The sequence below is a fragment of the Pararge aegeria genome, chromosome 12, assembly GCF_905163445.1.
Source record: "Pararge aegeria chromosome 12, ilParAegt1.1, whole genome shotgun sequence".
Taxonomy (NCBI): domain Eukaryota; kingdom Metazoa; phylum Arthropoda; class Insecta; order Lepidoptera; family Nymphalidae; genus Pararge; species Pararge aegeria.
The window spans coordinates 137,768-158,113 of NC_053191.1; the positions used below are offsets into that span (position 1 = coordinate 137,768).

The 20,346-nt window shown below is 35.5% G+C and overlaps 1 protein-coding gene across 1 annotated transcript; it reads right to left on the bottom strand.

Moving 5' to 3' along the window:
• Positions 1-1,949: 1,949 nt before the first annotated feature.
• Positions 1,950-20,248, bottom strand: LOC120627868. The gene is made up of 17 exons (XM_039895985.1): positions 19,505-20,248; positions 19,068-19,159; positions 18,279-18,426; positions 10,099-10,189; positions 9,015-9,174; positions 8,052-8,165; positions 7,521-7,627; positions 6,392-6,556; positions 6,230-6,331; positions 5,821-5,975; positions 4,891-5,022; positions 4,495-4,698; positions 4,071-4,202; positions 3,251-3,399; positions 2,781-2,947; positions 2,209-2,374; positions 1,950-2,126 (listed from the first exon to the last, which is right to left on the bottom strand). The coding sequence occupies exons 1-17, from the start codon at positions 19,920-19,922 to the stop codon at positions 1,950-1,952; spliced, it is 2,679 nt and encodes an 892-aa protein (XP_039751919.1). The 5' UTR covers positions 19,923-20,248.
• Positions 20,249-20,346: the final 98 nt, after the last annotated feature.

Below are 20,346 nucleotides of genomic sequence, written 5' to 3' on the forward strand. Positions count from 1 at the left end.
AAAAAAGGCTATGTATGACTGTTGTGTTGACTGGGAGATATTAGGCAAAGTAATGGAACGAACAAAATAGGTAATCTGACAGTTATTTCAGAACAATCTAAAATATAGAATGCTCATAACATGAAACGATTGTACAATTAGATTGGATTGTACAGTATTGTCTGTATTAGACGATAGCGATATGAAAGCGAAGAGTGTAAAAAGGCAATGTACCATACGCTTTTTATTTGACTATTTTCATAATATAGAGAGGAAAAAAAATAATTAAAATGCGTTCTTAGAAAATAACTGTCCATTTTTTCAGTATTTTGAATGAAAGTTACGTAAACTCTAGGATTTTGGTGGCAATAGATTGTACCTTCGCGGTTCGTGCCTCGTTTATTATTCCCGGCGGACTGAAGAAATCTATTATCTTCTGTTTTCCATGTTAAACTGGACATTTTAAATTATTAAAAATCAGCCACAAAACGATAATAATACTAATTTAAGTCAATTTTTGTAGTAAAAACGCTGCAAAACAAATATTTTTTATAATTATTTTTAAACATTGTCATTAATTTAAAACATAGGTAGGTACTGAAATGTCCTAGCTCGTATCTGAAGCCAAAACTTCAATTTGATTTTTTTCCTGTTCTCTGTATGTCTGTTTCTTTTTGCTATTTAAAAAAGTTATATTATCAGTTAAGTTTAGCCGATAAATTCCACATGGATTGATGATTATTGTAGGAGTAGTGATAGCCGAGTGGTTAGCACTTCGGCTTTACTTTCGGGGGGCCGAGTTCGAATCCCGGCACGCACTTCTAACGCGTTTCTAAGTTATGTGGCGTGTGGAGTCTACCCATCCGCACTGGGCCAGCATGATAGACTAGTAATAAACCCTTCTCATTCAGTCAAATGGGTCGGTTTTGAAAATTGGCTCTCAATAAGTTCAAAGTTTATATAAAACGTAAGCTTCCAGTAAAATCCTATTATAACGTTAAGAATTACTTAAACGATAAAAAAGCTTGGGTGAGAATTGCTGTAACTTCATAGCTTAATATAAATTTACTGTGAGATGGTGATAACAAAAAAAAATTACCTGGCTAAGTTTGTTGTGGGCTCTTAGACCAGGGCACATTTGGAACCCTCGTAGCTTTAGGTTTAAGTTGGCGAACGAAGTTATTACCATATAGCGTTCATACATACAATTATGTAAACATATTATATGTATGAACGCTTCATAAGTGCCTGTGATAGGCCTGCATGAATAAAGAAATTTTGAATTTGGTGTTCCAAAGGGGCCTACATTAGGACCTTTTCTATTCCTTATTTATATTAATGACATTCCTTACCTTGCTAAGGATAATAACCGGATGGTGTTGTTTGCATCACGAATTGTTCGACATACTAAACTAATAACAACTTTCTCTTCAAATTGAGAAGTTGTACGCATTGAATAAGAACATACAGAACCTTTATTTAGGCCATTATTGCACGCAGTGCATTTTGCCCAAAAAAACGTGAAAATGGCCCACGTACTCGTACGTCTCTCTTCACACCCGCTATACGTTGCTGCCTCACTAACTTTTCTCATTTTCCCCATTTCATGGTATACTTTTAGCACATTAGAGGTAAAATAATTACTGTCAATTGATAAAGATAGTAAAGTTAGCGACAGTTAGTTCGAGCAACACTTCTAAAGTATTGAATTGAAGCAGGTGCTAAAAAAATAGGTGATGGTGGACCCAGATATTAACTTTAAGACTAGCACTTAGATAATGGGTTTTTCATAGATAAAGGGCTGTATTTCCCTATTACTTAACAAATTCCATGGTATATTATGAAAATTAAGCTTAATACTCCGCGAAAAGGAGGAAACTCTTCAATCCTAATAGGTACTCCATAACCAAACAGATCTTCGTTACTGCCATCATAGCTATTGGAAGAAATGAAACGCAGGCATGTTTAGTTCAGGATATATTGAGTCGACAGCGCCTGCCGCTGTGCGGGCGCGTCTCTTGCGCGGCGCCTTCACTTGAACTTAAGCGGCGCGTGGCGGCGCGCGGTGGTCGCGGCGCCGCGCCGCCCGCCCGCCGCGCCGCCGTGCCGCTCGCGCCACTCCGCCTCCAGGCGCACGATGGCGCCGCCTGCGACACGCCGCACCTACAGCTCGCGACCGTTGGGCTCGGGCCATTTGTTACTTCAACTTGGTGATAGAAATGAATGTACCGTACCGGGGAGCGCGCGCGCGGCGGCCGCGTGCTGGTGGCGGCGGGCGAGCGCGGCGCGCATGGCGGCGGCGGCGCGCTCCTCGAAACGGCGCTGGCCGTCCTGGTTGCTGCGCGCCGACTGCGCCGCCAGCCACACGCGCCCCGCCGCGCGCCCGCGCCGCGCCCTGTGTTTGTGGGCTCATGGTGATAATACTAACACATGAATTAAAGTTGTATAACCGAGTCGAAGCCTCAAAGTCTTTTATTTTAATTCACAACTATGAAGGAGTTGGAGGAGGAGGAGGAATGAGGAGAACCAGAGTTAACGACATAGCTTAGTGAATCGTCGCAAAGCTTAAGTGGAAATGGGCGGGGCACATAGCTCGGAGAACCGATGGACGTTGGGGTTCCAAGCTGCCGGAATGGGGACCCCGCACAGGTAAACGTAGCGTAGGTCGGCCCCCAACGAGGTGGACAGACGACATCAAACGCGTCGCTAGGATTTTGAAACTCTGACTTCAATCAGCCGAAGTGGTGATGATGATGATGATGAATGAGGCTCCACTGGAGTGGCGAGCGCGAGGGGCTCACTGCGTGCTGGCGGGCGGCGGCGGCGGGCGCGGGCCGGCGAGCGCGGGACGCGGCGCGTCCTCGTCGCTGGCGCCGCTGTCGGAGCTCTGGTCGCTGCGCTCGCAGTCGGAGGCCGCGGCCTCGCCGCCCGCGCCTCCGTCGGCGGCGTGCGGCGCGCCGGCACCTGGCTTGGCACACACGCCCACATTAAATACTGCCTCTGCGGCCAACGGCCGGCGGAGTCCGACTACTGACCCCCAATGCACTGTCATGCTACTATACCATGCGTTAACAAATTTTCCAAATAGGTTCGTAGAGACGATGTTCGATGACCACCGATCCAGATGGTTCTACAGGTATCTACATAATATATAGATCTGATTAACAATTACATGCAAACTAAAATTAACCAGCCAATTCTTAGTAGGTACAATTTGAATTCCTAATAGCATTTCCAAGCATTTCGATTTGGTCCTTCGAGCCGGACTCACCTTATTTTTCGGAGTTTCTTCTTTGAGCGGCTTCGGAGTAACCTCGCGGCTGTCTGGGGACGCGCACGGGCCACTGGAGCAGTTAGCTGCGAGCGACTGCGCGGACGTGCGAGTCGTGCCCAAAGCAGGCGAGCCAGGCCGCGCGTTCGCTGTGCACGTGTCACGTTCACGAATGCGTTGAGAGCGGGTACATTTTGACTAGTTGCATATACAGCTACCGGTATAGTAATGTAACGTGGCAAATGCTGACAGCTGCTTGGCAAAGCTTGTTCGTTATTTAACAAATGTTGAACCGCTGCAGTACTTACTGGTTGATAGTACGCTCAATCTCTCTCCATGCTACAGAATTTTTAAGCCGATTATTCTTCACAAGACGAGACGAGGTATTATTTCTCAAGCATTTGTACATTATATAAAAACACTATGAATAAACAACGTTGTATAACTATTATTAGCCTATTAGTGCCCCCCCCTCCCCCACTTTATCCAAAGTTTTTAACGTTCGTTCATATGGTGGAAATAATACCTCGTATCTATTCATTGAAAATGCGTCTATATTTACAGGTTGCCAATGTGGAGAGCGTATGTACAGCGGTTTTTCTGTGTATATTTATTTGACAAAAGGAATGGTCGAGACGACGTGCTACCAAGGAATCATGTCTGTATGTAATTATTACTAGCAGTAGAACAGAATAAGCTTAACTTGCTTTTAAGTAGTTTTTAAGACCGTATCAAACGAATATGAAGACCGAAGCATAGTGCAGCAACAATAGCACGCCGTCTCGAGGACGCCTGCGCGGGGCGGCCGGAGCGCGCTCACGGTTGAACTTGCTGTTGCTGGTGTACAGCTTGCCCAGCAGGCCCAGCGGCGGGCGCGGCGGCACCAGCTGGATGCCCTCCCACCAGAACACCTCCTTGCACTGCAGCCGCCCGCCCGACTCGTCACCCGATTCTGTTGTATAAAGCCAATATGAATCCACTCCGACTTCGACTCGATGGTTTCTAGTACTATAGACGGCCGGCTAACTTAGCCAGGGGCAGACCCAGTTCGACGCAAACTATTTTATTAACATGAAATTATTTGGGTTTTACAAGATACTTTCTGTTACTCTGTAATACTCGTCAATCAGTAGGAAACGCATGGATCAGAAGGCAAATGTAAAACTCTGTCCTGAGTCAGCAGGAGTTGCGAGTGTGGACCGAGTCGGCGGTCGGCCGGTGGCGCTCGGCGGCACGAGGCGCACCTCTGGGCACGAGCCGCGTGAGGCGCTCGGGCAGCAGCAGCTGCGGCGGGCGCATGGCGATGACGTCCCGCAGGCCGGCGTACAGCTCCGCGACGGCCGCGTCCGCCGCCAGCCGCTCGTCGGGCACGTGCTCGCGGAACTGGCAGCCCTGAGGGCATTCGAGGACTACGGGTGAGCCCCAAAGGTGTGACACGCACGGCGCACCTGTATAGATGCATAAATAAGCGCCCTCGGTTGAAATCAGAAATCACCTAATTAACATTATTTTTGTAATGAAACTCTTCCTCTAGCGAGTTCGGATATTGCTCATTTGTTATTGGATGGAGCTTGCGTTCACTGCGGGGAGAGTCTCGCTCGACGCGACTAGGAGGGGTGTGGCCGCTAGGACGAGGGTACCGTGTTCCGCGTGAGCGTCTCGAAGCGGTAGGCGCGCTCGCCGCAGCAGGCGTGGCGCCCGGCGGCCAGCGGCGCGCGGCCCTCGCGCGCGAACATGTGCGGGCCCTGCTCGTGGTGCGAGCACCACTCCATCTGCACGGACACGAGTTGCGGGTGAGCAGAGATCGTGGCTGGCAGAGACCGCTTTTTAGCGATACGGCTGCCTATCGTTCTTGCATGTTAGATATTATGTTATAAATTATAATTGTTATTATTTCGATGCGTTTGGTGTCCAACAATGTGTATTACAATTTTATAAATTTCAAATGCATATAAAAATAATAATTTGATAAAATTGATAATTCCTCCAAGTATAGGTAAAAACACTAATAAAAATTATAAAATGTGTATTTCATTTCTAGCATTAGTTTCGGTAACATAGGTGTGGAGATGGATGGGTGGATGCAAGAATCTTCGGAAGAGATTCCGCTGCCAACGGCTAGACCATATCAACCCACGTTGAGGACCGACTAGAAGAAGCAGCGAGCAAGTTGCCGTGGAGCGTGATGCCCCAGTGTAACGTAGGCACGTCTCGATAATCATTCTACTACCGAAAAAGAGACCAACAGTCTCAGGATGTTGTCGGATTGAACGCTTTCAACACCGTTAAAGAACAATTATTCAAGTTGAAAGTGTGTCAAGCCGGGTAGCATATTCCGGATAACAAATAATTTTCGTTGAAGGTTATACACAGCGCCAACAATAAGTAAGCGACTCGGCGCAGGGCTGAGAACGGGCCATTTGGGCTATGGACAACGATTAATAAGCCTTTGTTATTGTTTTAATATACATATGGACTCTGCTCTTAAACAACTTAAGACCCAATATTATCCGGGAACAGTATGACGATACAGTAAGAATGGATGACAAATGCCCCGAGGGGCGCAGCACCTGGTAGGCCGGGAAGAAGGAGTCGCACAGCTGGCAGCGCAGGAAGTGGCAGTCGGCCCACAGGCGCCAGTACACGCGGCGCCACGCGCGCAGCTCTCCGTACAACCACGTGATGTACTCGTTCAAGCTCCACGCGGGATCCCTTGACGTTCACTCTACATTCAATTTTCTCATAACATTTTTGTCGTTGAAACTTACCCAGGCAATGCATTTATGGTACCTAATTATATAGAAACAAAATGGCAAATTTACTAAGATCTTCTAAGATAGTTCCAACCTTTATTTTAAATTTTAACATCAAGAACCTTTTCGGTATTTGTGAATTATTTCTATAAATTGACTGTATTTAAGATCCTTGACTCGGGGTCCATGTGTCTGCAGTGTCTGCAGGGTCTGTGTGTGGGCTCACTTGGCGTGCGCGGAGACCACGTTGCCGCGGCGGTCGATGCGCATGCTGGCGGGCTGGCACGGCACCTGCTCCGCCACGTGGCGGCCCAGCAGCTTGTGGCACCTGCGGGCGAGCCCCCGTGAGCACCGGCAGCGCACTCCGCGCGCGCCGGCGCGGCCTCACCTGCTGCACTTGAAGAGCGCGGCCAGCGAGGCGTGGTGGCCGCGCAGCGTCTCCGGCACGGGCTCGGCCAGCGCCAGGATCAGCTTGCAGTACAGGCGCGACTGGATCTTGTCCTTGCGGTCGCGCACGGCCTCCAGCTCCGCGTTGGTGTACATGGCCGCCAACCTGCGCACCGGCCAGGGCTGCTCGATTCATTGTGTCGTGCGTGTTAGGAGATAGGGAATTACAGCACTTTATCAACGATAAACCCGATTTGTATATTTAATATATCAACAAACCATAGTTAATTAATTAATTAATTGAGAAAAAGAGATTAAATAAAGTATGGTGATAGAACGTTACAAATTGGGAATAGATAATTTATAATGGAAACGATATACATAACGAAATATTGTTGTGGCGAAATAAGAGTCGTTTATACTGGTGATGGATTTGTTAATAATAACTATATAATCTCTAATATCCTTTGGGTTATTTAGGTATCATATATGGAGCCCTAGGATTATGTTATACAGACAGTAATGGTAGCAGAGCTTGCTCTTCTATAAACAACTCGTTCCAAAAGTCCTGGTGTTATAAGTGATAATAGTAGTTATGTTTAACCTGTCTTATATGTCTTGTATCAAAGGGCCTAGCGTTATTACACATGACAATGTTGTAATTGTGTTCATAAGTCTTGTTTTCATTGATTGAATAAAAGAGCAACGGTAGAGTTTCTTGCCAGTGGTCTTCTCTGCCGAAGACAGCATTCCAAACTGGTAGTAGAGACATTTCAAGGTATCAAGTAATACATACAAACATAATGTGTTACTTGATAGAGTCTGTCCAGTTGTTTTATTTTACTCCTTGGGGAGACAGGATTATAGAGCACTGACCCACAACACTGCTCTAATGCAAGTTGGTGGGCTTTAATGATATCATTTATAAAATTAATACTTTTAAAGTGTCTCATAAGAAAGGAAGAATAAATACTTACTGCTAAGAATAGTGTATTTACCTTCAATAATAATATTAATTAAGAAAAGATATAGTAAGTGCCGTCCTGAACATTGCTGCTCTTGAAGTGAATACCGGCCCACTATCATCTATTCTCTCAGCACGCGCGTCAAAATGCACCGCCATGCCATACCTAGTGAGCAGGGCGTCACTGAGACACGCCAAGTTAGTGGAAGTGTTCACGATGTCGCTCATGTGCGCGTGGCAGTAGATCAGGCAGTCGTGCAGCAGGGGCTCCATCTGAAAGACAAATCACATTCTAACATAAATTTAGTATTAAATAAACTACGAGCGTTCAAGATAACTATGGCAGGACGTGAACTACGTCGTTCGGCAATCTCTGAAGCTGCCGTTCTTAGTTAAGCTATGGATTTGAATGTTAAGACACCAAATTATGATTGCCAAACATTTTAATTGTGGTACGTTGGTATTTTTTAGTAAAATACCTACTCTTATTAGTTAGCTTTTCTGATTAGCAAAATTATGTTAAATTTGTATGAGTCGTTAGAGACAACAAACAATTATTGATTATCTTTAAAATTTCGTCATCATTATGATCAACTCATGGCTGGCTCACTGCGGGGCAAACTTCTCGGCTCGGAAGAAGGGTTCACGCGCCTTTGAGAACCAACTTGCGTAGGTAATGCTACATAGCTATGCTCACCTGCAGGAAGGAGGCGGACACGAGGATGGGCACGACGTTGTGCGCGTCCAGCAGCGGCCAGTCCGCCACCAGGATGGAGTCGCGCTTCACCCAGCGCATCAGCCACTCGAAGATCTGCCGACACACGCGCCGTGCCAGCTGAGCCCGCCGCCCGCGGCCACAGCGTGCAGGTATCTTAACTTTTAGATACCTGCACACTGTGCCTTTGACCACCACCGAATGGGAACCCATTGAGGTCTTAATCATTGTATCGGCGAAGCCAAAGAGCACACGTATTACAATATTGAACTTATTCCTATTGTCACATTTCTGTTTTTGATGAGATGTTTTGATACGTCATCGTCACCTTATCGAAGAAGGAGAGTAAGAGCATAAAACCTCCACACTGCTCCATAGCGGGCTGGCGGGCTATTGATTATATATTATTAGGTACCTAAATAAATACATACCGAAAATCTGTATTTGCTTATAGATGTTGCTTATATATAAAAAAAAACTACTAGTTAGAGAAATTACTATCCTTATTTGCTGTAATTTTTTCAACCAACTATCAAAACTATTTATATCTTATAATATGTTCGGTTGGCAAGCTTTGCAGATACCTACGTCCAATTAATAAATAGAAATTATATGATATCGTATTTAAGGGTAGGGTCTAGGGAAATATGTTTTGATTAAAAGACGATTAACGACGTATTCGACGTTTGTGCCCTTTCTGTTGTGCACAAATCTTTTAAAAATAAGTATGTACGATTTTTTTTGTTAAGTATGTCCGTTTCTGCTTCGCCTGTGGGATTTGTAATAAATCTAGGTACACTCAAATGACCAGAAAACGTACTGTAGAGCTAATTTGAATCAATTAAAAATGTAAGTCAGGCTGCATTCTACACGACTGAATCCCTTTTTAGCGTCGAGACCCGCGGGAAGAAGTCGAAGGACTCGGCGCTGCGAGCGGGCGCTTGCCTGGATGTCGCAGTGCACGGAGATGTCCATGTCCTCGAGGCGCTGGCCGGCCGTGACGTCGGCGAAGTAGCCCATCTTGGCCACCAGCAGCTTCTGCGCGCAGCGGAAGTCCTTCTTCAGCCCCTTCACCTCGTCGCACACGTGGATCTCCACGTCGCCGCTGCAAGCAGCCGACCCTCGCTCGTTAATGTCGCGAACACGAGTGCGAGTATTGCTTGTCCTCCTCCACGCAGCTACCGATTCACGGGGCTTTTGCATAGAGTTAGGACTAAGGAATATATTATATTAGTATATTTACTATAATACTGAGGTCTCCATATTATAACACACTACTACACTCCTAATAAAACACACCCCGATCCCTAAAAACCAACTTCAATATTAGAAATGCGAAATTGATTTTGCTATTCATTTGTTGTCAAAATTGGTAAGGAAATAGGGATAAGGCACCTTATATGAACTAGTAAATAAAAGTTCTGTTTCTGGGAGTCGAACCCGAGTCTCCTGGGTGAGAGCCAAATGTCCTAGCGACTAGGCCATGTCGGATACAGAAGGTACAAAACTTTCAGTGCAGCCTTATTTTGAATAACAAACCGACGACCGAGTTGGACTTACACACGAAAGTTTCCTTACCAAGTGCAATAAGAAACACTACATAAACTTAGTACCTACCTACCTTTTGAATACTATGCCTGTAGTAAAATATTTATTCATTTTCTAGTCTAGTTTTATCTGTACAAACCTGATATTTCTTGCAGAGTAATGTCACATACTACCAACCTATAAGTACCTAGTTATCGTGAAAAGCTCATAATATCCTAATAGTTACCTAACAATTATAATAAAATTAGTTTTATAAATATAGATACATTTGCTTTGAGTTTTGACTAGGTAGCTTCGGTTGCCTAGTCGGATAAAAATTAAATAAATTGAGAACCTATCAAAGTATCGAATGAATATTTAGGCAACGAAAACTTGAAAAATTGCTGTACATAAAAACAAAGTTGTTACTTTAATTTGAAGTGTCTTTAAAACTGCTTTAATAGGGTTTATGTGAAATATTAGGTACAAAGGCAAACCTCACTCTTGTTTTTGATTCGCGCGGTCCTGACCAGCCGCCACCGACGACTTGCGTCGACCGAGACGATCCCTTGATTCTTTCTCGTTGACGAATCCTTGAACAAACGAACTATCAGCACAGAGCGGAATGAGTATCTAGTATATTACGATCTAGCGTTTAGATACTCTACTTGTCATAAGCTTGTCATTGGTAAGTAATGTTACTAAATAACGATAAGTTATTAAATTAAATAGCCAAGAGTGAGTAAATAGTGTATTAAAGAAAATAATGTACGTATGCAAGTAATGCAAATAAGTAAATAATGTTGTTAAGTAAATAAATGAGTAAATAATGTAAGTAAATTATATACATAAATAATTTATCTTAAGTATATAAAGAGTAAGTAAATAACGTATTTTAGTAAATAATAAACGCAAGTAAAAATGTATGTAAGTAAATAATGTAGGTTAGAAAATAATGTACTTAAGTAAATAAATAATAATATAATGTTAGTAAATTATATGCATAAATAACTTATCTTAAGTAAAAAAAGAGTAAGTAAATAATGTACGTAAGTAAATAGTGTATGTAAGTAAATAAAGAGTATGTAAATAATGTACGTAATTAAATAATGTTTTTAAGAAAATAATGTAAATAAGTAAATTATAAACATAAATAATTTATCTTAAGTAAATAAAGAGTAAGTAAATAATGTATGTAAGTAAATAATGTACATAAGAAAATAATGTAATAAGTATATAATTTAAGTAAATTATACAAGTAAATAAAGAGTGAGTAAATAGTGTATTAAAGAAAATAATGTACGTATGCAAGTAATGCAAATAAGTAAATAATGTTTTTAAGTTAATAAATGCGTAAATAATGTAAGTAAATTATATACATAAATAATTTATCTTAAGTATATAAAGAGTATGTAAATAACGTATTTTAGTAAATAATAAACGCAAGTAAAAATGTATGTAAGTAAATAATGTAGGTTAGAAAATAATCTACTTAAGTAAATAAATAAGTATAAAATATAATCAAATTATACAAGTAAATAAAGAGAGAGTAAATAATGTATTAAAGAAAATAAAGTACTTAAGTAAATAAATAATTATATAATGTTATTAAATTATATACATAAATATCTTATCTTAAGTAAATAAAGAGTAAGTAAATAATGAACGTAAGTAAATAGTGTATGTAAGTAAATAATGTACTTTAGTAAATAAATAAGTATATAATGTAAGTAAATTATACAAGTAAATAACTTATCTTAAGTAAAAAAAGAGTAAGTAAATAATGTACGTAAGTAAATAGTGTATGTAAGTAAATAATGTACTTTAGTAAATAAATAAGTATATAATGTAAGTAAATTATAAACATAAATAATTTATCTTAAGTAAATAAAGAGTATGTAAATAATGTACGTAATTAAATAATGTTTTTAAGAAAATAATGTAAATAAGTAAATAATGCACTTAAGTAAATAAATAATTATAATGTGAGTAAATTATAAACATAAATAATTTATCTTAAGTAAATAAAGAGTATGTAAATAATGTATGTAAGTAAATAATGTACATAAAAAAATAATGTAATAAGTATATAATTTAAGTAAATTATACAAGTAAATAAAGAGTGAGTAAATAGTGTATTAAAGAAAATAATGTACGTATGCAAGTAATGCAAATAAGTAAATAATGTTTTTAAGTTAATAAATGAGTAAATAATGTAAGTAAATTATATACATAAATAATTTATCTTAAGTATATAAAGAGTATGTAAATAACGTATTTTAGTAGATAATAAACGCAAGTAAAAATGTATGTAAGTAAATAATGTAGGTTAGAAAATAATCTACTTAAGTAAATAAATAAGTATTAAATATAAGTAAATTATACAAGTAAATAAAGAGAGAGTAAATAATGTATTAAAGAAAATATAGTACTCAAGTAAATAAATAATTATATAATGTTATTAAATTATATACATAAATATCTTATCTTAAGTAAATAAAGAGTAAGTAAATAATGAACGTAAGTAAATAGTGTATGTAAGTAAATAATGTACTTTAGTAAATAAATAAGTATATAATGTAAGTAAATTATACAAGTAAATAATCTATCTTAAGTAAATAAAGAGTAAGTAAATAATGTACGTAATTAAAAAATGTATTTTAGATAATAATGTAAATAAGTAAATAATGCACTTAAGTAAACAATTATATAATAAATAATTATATAATGTGAGTAAATTATATACATAAATAATTAATCTTAAGAAAGTAAAGAGAAAGTAAATAATGTACTTGAGTAAATAAATAAGTATATAATTTAATTTAATTATATAAGTAAATTATCCATCTTAAGTAAATAAAGAGTAAGGAAATAATCTACATAAGAAAATAATGTAATAAGTATATAATTTAAGTAAATTATACAAGTAAATAAAGAGTGAGTAAATAGTGTATTAAAGAAAATAATGTAAATAAGTAAATAATGCACTTAAGTAAATAAATAATTATATAATGTGAGTAAATTATAAACATAAAAAATTTATTTAAAGTAAATAAAGAGTACGTAAATAATGTATGTAAGTAAATAATGTGTGTAAGAAAATAATGTAAAAAGTAAATAATCTACTTTAGTAAATAAATAAGTAAAAAATATAAGTAAATTATACAAGTAAAGAAAGAGTAAGTAAATAATGTACGTAATTAAATAATGTATTTAAGAAAATAATGTAAATAAGTAAATAATGCACTTAAGTAAATAAATTATTATATAATGTGAGTAAATTATAAACATAAATAATTTATCTAAAGTAAATAAAGAGTACGAAAATAATGTATGTAAGTAAATAATGTGTGTTAGAAAATAATGTAAAAAGTAAATAATCTCCTTTAGTAAATAAATAAGTAAAAAATATAAGTACATTATACAAGTAAAGAAAGAGTAAGTAAATAATGTACGTAATTAAATAATGTATTTAAGAAAATAATGTAAATAAGTAAATAATGCACTTAAGTAAATAAATAATTATATAATGTAAATAAATTATACAAGTAAATAATCTATCTTAAGTAAATAAAGAGTGAGTTAATAATGTACGTAATTAAAAAATGTAGGTTAGAAAATAATGTAAATAAGTAAATAATCTACTTAAGTAAATAAATAAGTATAATATATAAGTAAATTATACAAGTAAATAAAGAGAGAGTAAATAATGTATTAAAGAAAATAATGTACGTAAGTAAATAATGTTTGTAAGTAAATAATGTACTTTAGTAAATAAATAAGTTTATAATATAAGTAAATTATACAAGTAAATAATCTATCGTAAATTAATAAAGAGTGAGTTAATAATGTACGTAATTAAAAAATGTAGGTTAGAAAATAATGTAAATAAGTAAATAATCTACTTAAGTAAATAAATAAGTATAACATATAAGTAAATTATACAAGTAAATAAAGAGAGAGTAAATAATGTATTAAAGAAAATAAAGTACTTAAGTAAATATATAATTATATAATGTTATTAAATTATATACATAAATAACTTATCTTAAGTAAATAATAAGTAAGTAAATAATGTACGTAAGTAAATAGTGTACGTAAATAAATAGTGTATGTAAGTAAATAATGTACTTTAGTAAATAAATAAGTATAAAATATAAGTAAATTATACAAGTAAATAAAGAGTAAGTAAATAATGTACGTAAGTATATAGTGTATGTAAGTAAATAATGTACTTTAGTAAATAAATAAGTATAAAATGTTATTAAATTATATACATAAATAACTTATCTTAAGTAAATAAATAGTAAGTAAATAATGTACGTAAGTAAATAGTGTATGTAAGTAAATAATGTACTTTAGTAAATAAATAAGTATAAAATATAAGTAAATTATACAAGTAAATAAAGTGAGAGTAAATAATGTATCAAAGAAAATAAAGTACTTAAGTAAATAAAGAGTAAGTAAATAATGTACGTGAGTAAATAGTGTACGTAAGTAAATAGTGTAGGTAAGTAAATAATGTACTTTAGTAAATAAATAAGTATAAAATATAAGTAAATTATACAAGTAAATAAAGTGAGAGTAAATAATGTATCAAAGAAAATAAAGTACTTAAGTAAATAAAGAGTAAGTAAATAATGTACGTAAGTAAATAGTGTATGAAAGTAAATAATGTACTTTAGTAAATAAATAAGTATATAATGTAAGTAAATTATACAAGTAAATAATCTATCTTAAGTAAATAAAGAGTGAGTAAATAATGTACGTAATTTAAAAATGTATTTTAGAAAATAATGTAAATAAGTAAATAATGCACTTAAGTAAACAATTATATAATAAATAATTATATAATGTGAGTAAATTATATACATAAATAATTTATCTTAAGTAAGTAAAGAGTAAGTAAATAATGTACTTAAGTAAATAAATAATTATATACATAAATAACTTATCTTAAGTAAATAAAGAGTAAGTAAATAAAGCATTTAAGTAAATAATAAACGTAAGTAAAAAATGTATGTAAGTAAATAATGTACGTAAGTAAATAATGTATGGAGGTAAATAATGTACTTAAGTAAATGATGTAACTAAATTTTATACATAAATAAATTATCTTAAGTAAATAAAGAGCAAGTAAATAATGTAGGTATGAAAATAATGTAAATAAAGAAGTATATAATGTAAGTAAATTATAAATGTAATTAATCTATCATAAGTAAATAATGTACTTAAATAAATAAATAATTATATAATATTAGTAAATTATATACATAAATAACTTATCTTAAGTAAATAAAGAGTAAGTAAATAATGTACGTAAGTAAATAATGTATTAAAGTAAATAATGTATGTAAGTAAATAGTGTATGTAAATAAATAATATACTTTAGTAAATAAGTAAGTATATAATATAAGTAAATTATACAAGTAATTAATCTATCATAAGTAAATAATGTACATAAAAAATAATGTATTTAAGTAAATAATGTGTTTAAGTAAATAAATAAGTATATAATGTGAGAAAATTATATACATAAATAATTTATCTTAAGTAAATAACGAGTAAGTAAATAATGAATTTTGGTAAATAATAAATATTAGTGAAAAATGTATGTAGGTAAATAATTTAGGTAAGAAAATAATGTTAATAACAAGCTTGACAAGTATCTTGTGCAAGGCTACTGAAAAAATCATAGCTGGCAGTATAAGAGAATTTATAATTAAACAAAATATTATAATTCCAGAGCAACATGGCTTTACACCTAAAAGATCTACCGTTACTAATCTTCTGAGCTGTCTTTGTAAATGGATATTAAACTGGGACAATCACCAGCCAACTGATATTATTTATCTCGATTACGAGAAAGCTTTTGACAGGGTGCCAATAAGTCGACTAGTACATAAATTAGAACACCTCGGCATACGTGGTAAACTCCTTATCTGGATAAAAGACTTCCTAAACGAAAGAAAATTCCGCGTGAGGATTGGCAATGAATTTTCAAGTATTCGCCCAGTACGCAGCGGCGTACCTCAAGGTTCTGTACTAGGGCCGATATTATTCACCCTGTACTTAACCGATCTGCAAAATGTTTTACATCTTCCTTTTTCCCTGTTCGCTGATGACACAAAATTCTTCGGGAACCCTATGCATCAGCATAAAATGATTCAACAAGATTTGAATGCTATTTTAAAGTGGACGAAGGAATGGCTACTATCGCTAAATGTCAATAAGTGCACTGTTTTACATCTTGGTAGGAAGAACCCACGGCTGCCATATTATCTAGGTAATAAGCAATTAAAAGTGGTGGATACACAAAAAGACCTAGGCGTGATCATAAGCAGTGATCTAAAATGGGAAGCGCACATTGTGGCTATTGTCAGTAAGGTCAACTCTATCCTTTACACAATTAGGAAAGCATTTTTTAATATAAATAAGAAAACCTTCATACAGATATATAAGACATATGTAAGACCTTTATTGGAGTATGCTTTCCAGGTCTGGAGTCCCTATTTTGTTAAGGATATAGAAATGCTTGAAAAGGTTCAGAGACGAGCCACTAAACTGCCAAGAGAATTGAGAAATCTTTCATATGAGCAAAGGCTTGCAAACCTGGGACTCAGCACCCTTAAAAGTAGGCGAGAAAGAGGTGATCTCATTGAAACTTATAAAATATTAAATAAGTATTACAACATACCGAATTTTGAGGAAATATTTTCAAAAAAGAGTAACCCCAGATTAAGGAGCTATGGTCTCAAACTTGAATATCAGCAGGCATCGTCTAATCCTTCCAAGCACTTTATCAGCAATAGAGTTATACAAATGTGGAATGCCTTGCCTGAAGATGTAGTGACTGCAGAATCACTGAATCAGTTTAAGAATAGACTGGATAAACATCAAAAAGACAAAGAGCGCAAGAAATGATATAGACGCATCAGCGAAAGCTGCTTAGTCTATTATATAATAATAATAATAATAATAATAATAACTAAATAATGTACTTAAGTAAATAAATAAGTATATAATGTAGGTAAATTATACAAGTTAATAATTTACATAGGTAAATAATGGACTTAAATAAATAAATAATTATATTATATGAGTAAATTATATATATAAATAATTTATCTTAAGAAAATAAAGAGTAAGTGACAATGTGTTTAGGTAAATAATAAACATAAGTAAAAACTGTATGTACGTAAATAAGTAAATAAAGGTTAAGTAAATAATGTACTTTAGTACATAAATAAGTATATAATGTAAATAAATTATACAAGTAATTAATCTATCATAAGTAAATAAAGAGTAAGTAAATAATGTACTTTAGTGAATAAATAAGTATATAATGTGAGTAAATTATATACATAAATAATTAATCTTAAGTAAATAACGAGTAAGTAAATAATGTATTTAGGTAAATAATAAACTTAAGTGAAAAATGTATGTATGTAAATAATGTACTTAAGTAAATGATGTTACTAAATTTTATACATAAATAAATTATCTTAAGTGAATAAAGAGCAAGTAAATAATGTAGGTAAGAAAATAATGTAAATAAGTATATAATCTAAGTAAAGTATACAAGTAATAAATCTATCATAAGTAAATAATAAATTTAAGAAAATAATGTAAATAATGTACTTAATTAAATAAATAATTATATAATGTTAGTAAATTAAATACATAAATAATTTATCTTAAGTAAATAAAGAGTAAGTAAATAATGTATTTAGGTAAATAATAAACATAAGTGAAAAATGTATGTAAGTAAATAATGTACTTAAGTAAATGAATAAGTAAATTACACAAGTAAATAATCTATTTTAAGTTATAATGTATTTAAGTAAATAATGTACTTTATTGAATAAATAAGTACATAATGCGAGTAAATTATATACATAAATAATTTATCTTAAGTATCTTATTATTAAGAGTAAGTAAATAATGTAATAATATTTTTTTATTTTTTTTAAATAAAAATAAATAAATAATGTATTTAAGTAAATAATATAAGTTAGTAAAATATGTATTATAAACCAATCCACGTGCGATGGATTGCCTGTATAAGACCGCCCTAGGATAATAATCCTCTTGATTTTTATCTTAGGGGTCCTACACAGGTAATCTTGTCTTATATCTTTAGACGAGCAATTCTTGTATATATATAATTGGGATATCGCAATCGGCTCCAACGATTTTCGTGAAATTTAGTATACAATGGTTTCGGGGGCGATAAATCTATCTAGCTTGGATTCATTTTTAGAAAATGTAATTTTATTTGTGTTTTCCGGTAATAACCGATTTGGTGCAGACGAAGTTGCACGGGTCAGCTGGTAAGATTTAAATCTCGAACATTAATAAAAATACGTCTAACTACCAACCCGTTATAGCCAGCCGGCTTACCAACAGCCAGGCTTTTCTTACATTGACTACTGCGCGGTGAAGCACACGAACCTTGAACCTTGATGCGTCCTGTCCTCCCAGGCGAGGAGTCTAGTTGCATCGATGATGATAAATCATTTCTGATTCCTTTTGATGAGTGAATCTGAACAGCCTTAAGAAGGGTGACAAGTCATCTCGGGCAACACGCACTATTCGAAGACTTTGGTCTTTACGAGCTTGTTCAACATATCGGTAATCAGACGAGACATAACGGATGCTATTAGTATATCAGAGCTGTACCTCCGAAGCTGGCGGGCTTTTTGACGTCCGTGGACGAGTTGGGCGGAGTACTCTTAATGATGGGCGCATACACACTCGTCGTCTTGGATGGCTTCTTATAGCCGACTAAATATGGAAGAATGGAATCCAGTATTCCTTCATTAATTACCTGCAAATTGGATAAAGCTTGTCAGGATCATTCGCATAAGATTTGTACTTTCGCAAACGTGAAGTTAATTTCGAGTATCGAAATACTAACTCCAAAAAAAATGGACCTTACTGCACAAGATTCAGAGTCGCAAATTCTGAAATCCTGTATTTTACCAAGAGCTTGATGCTTTAAAAGCCAAATGCATACGTTCCATTTTACAAAGACGTTACAGAGTAAGTATGTATGTCAGAACTGATCTTCGATTAGGAACGTACTTAAAGGTTAACCATACCCCGAGAACGATGTTGTTTCGATAACTGTGATGGTCTACGTGGGCACGACTAGTGGCGTTCGTATCCTAGGGCTAGGTGGCCCTGCGGCAGGGCTCCTCAGCCTCTTTGCACGACGACTTTTAAAAGAGTTACATTAATAATATCCTAGTTGCAGAAACAATATTAGTTTTTAGACTTCTTGGCTCCTGAACACTGACCACAACCAGGAAGGTTTGTTGGTAGGTACTTTAAATTTAATATATAACATTTGTTTTAAGATTCTTAGTTTATTTTACAAATTCTTATCGAGTTTGGCCCTGAGTCAGTGGGTTCAAGTGATAAAGTTAGTGGCAGAGGTAGTGTCCCCACAGCGCGGCGCATACTTACGTCATTCAGCTTGCAGTTAAGGTTAGCTTCCGTCCACACCCCCAGCATCTCCACGCGGGCTTGCGGAGGCAGCGAGCGTCTGCGGCACCTTCCTGCGATCACACAACCCGCTTAATGCGTCGAAACATAGAAAATACATTAACAAATGTTTAGAATGAGGCACTGCCCTCGACCTATGGCTAGCTGGACTGTCTACCACGAAGGAGGCCTGCCGATGCAATGCCGATAATACTCGATCAGGTAGAGAAGCTACAATTTAGAAAATAAATGACCTAACCAAAAATCAAACGCGGACCTTTTGAAGGATGATCTTTCCTTCAAAAGGTCCGCGTTTGATGTCGTGGAGACATCCTTTGCGATTGTAATTGCAAAACACACATCGCCTGCGCCTGACCGTTATAAAATGTCTAGTAAAATATTGTCTATGGAACACTTGCCCTCGATTTCACTGCAGCTGTACCGTTTCTCAACGCGCAAGAGGTCATTGCTTTTCTTCTCGATCGTAGTGTCGCTCTTGCTGGTGATGGTCTTCTGTTCGCTGAACGCCGTCTGATACAACAGGTCTCTCTCCTGCTGCTCGATGACGTGGTTTAACACTGTCAGTTTCGTCAACTCCTCCCAGTTTATTTTTGATCCTTCGTCTTCTTCACCTTCCAAGTGTTCGTATACTTGGTAGGCAGTTTTCATAAAGTCGAAAAAATCTTTGACAGTGATAACCTCGGCTGGTAAATTAGGTTTTACCAGGGAACTTCTTCTGGAAGCTGATTCAGATCTTGTTGGACTTTTTACCCTTTTGCCATCACCTCTTTGCATAAACATAGAAGTTAAATCACATTCAGAATTTGCACTTGCCATTATTGCTAAAAATATATTAGGCAACTTAATAAAACATGATATTTTGTGTCTTATTGTAGTGTAGTATCGATCTAATAGTCCGCTTAGAAACCTTTACTATTGAGCTGGGTAAACACAGAGCTTATAGTGTCTGTAAATTATTTTGACGCCATGACTTTTGATAAATAAAATAAATGATTAATAAAACATAAAACAACACAACATCAATGTTGAAACTTAAAACCAATTAAATTTTATTTGTTTGCAAAAAGTATTAAACATTGTTTGAATGATGAAGTCTGTCAACACGTGTGTGCAATACGTGTTTTACAATTTCACTTTAAATTTTTACTTTTAAAGGTAGTCTAAATTCTACGAGACAACGAGATTTATTTAATAGAAAAATCTTGACAGACGACTTACACTATTGTAAAACCTTACGTCT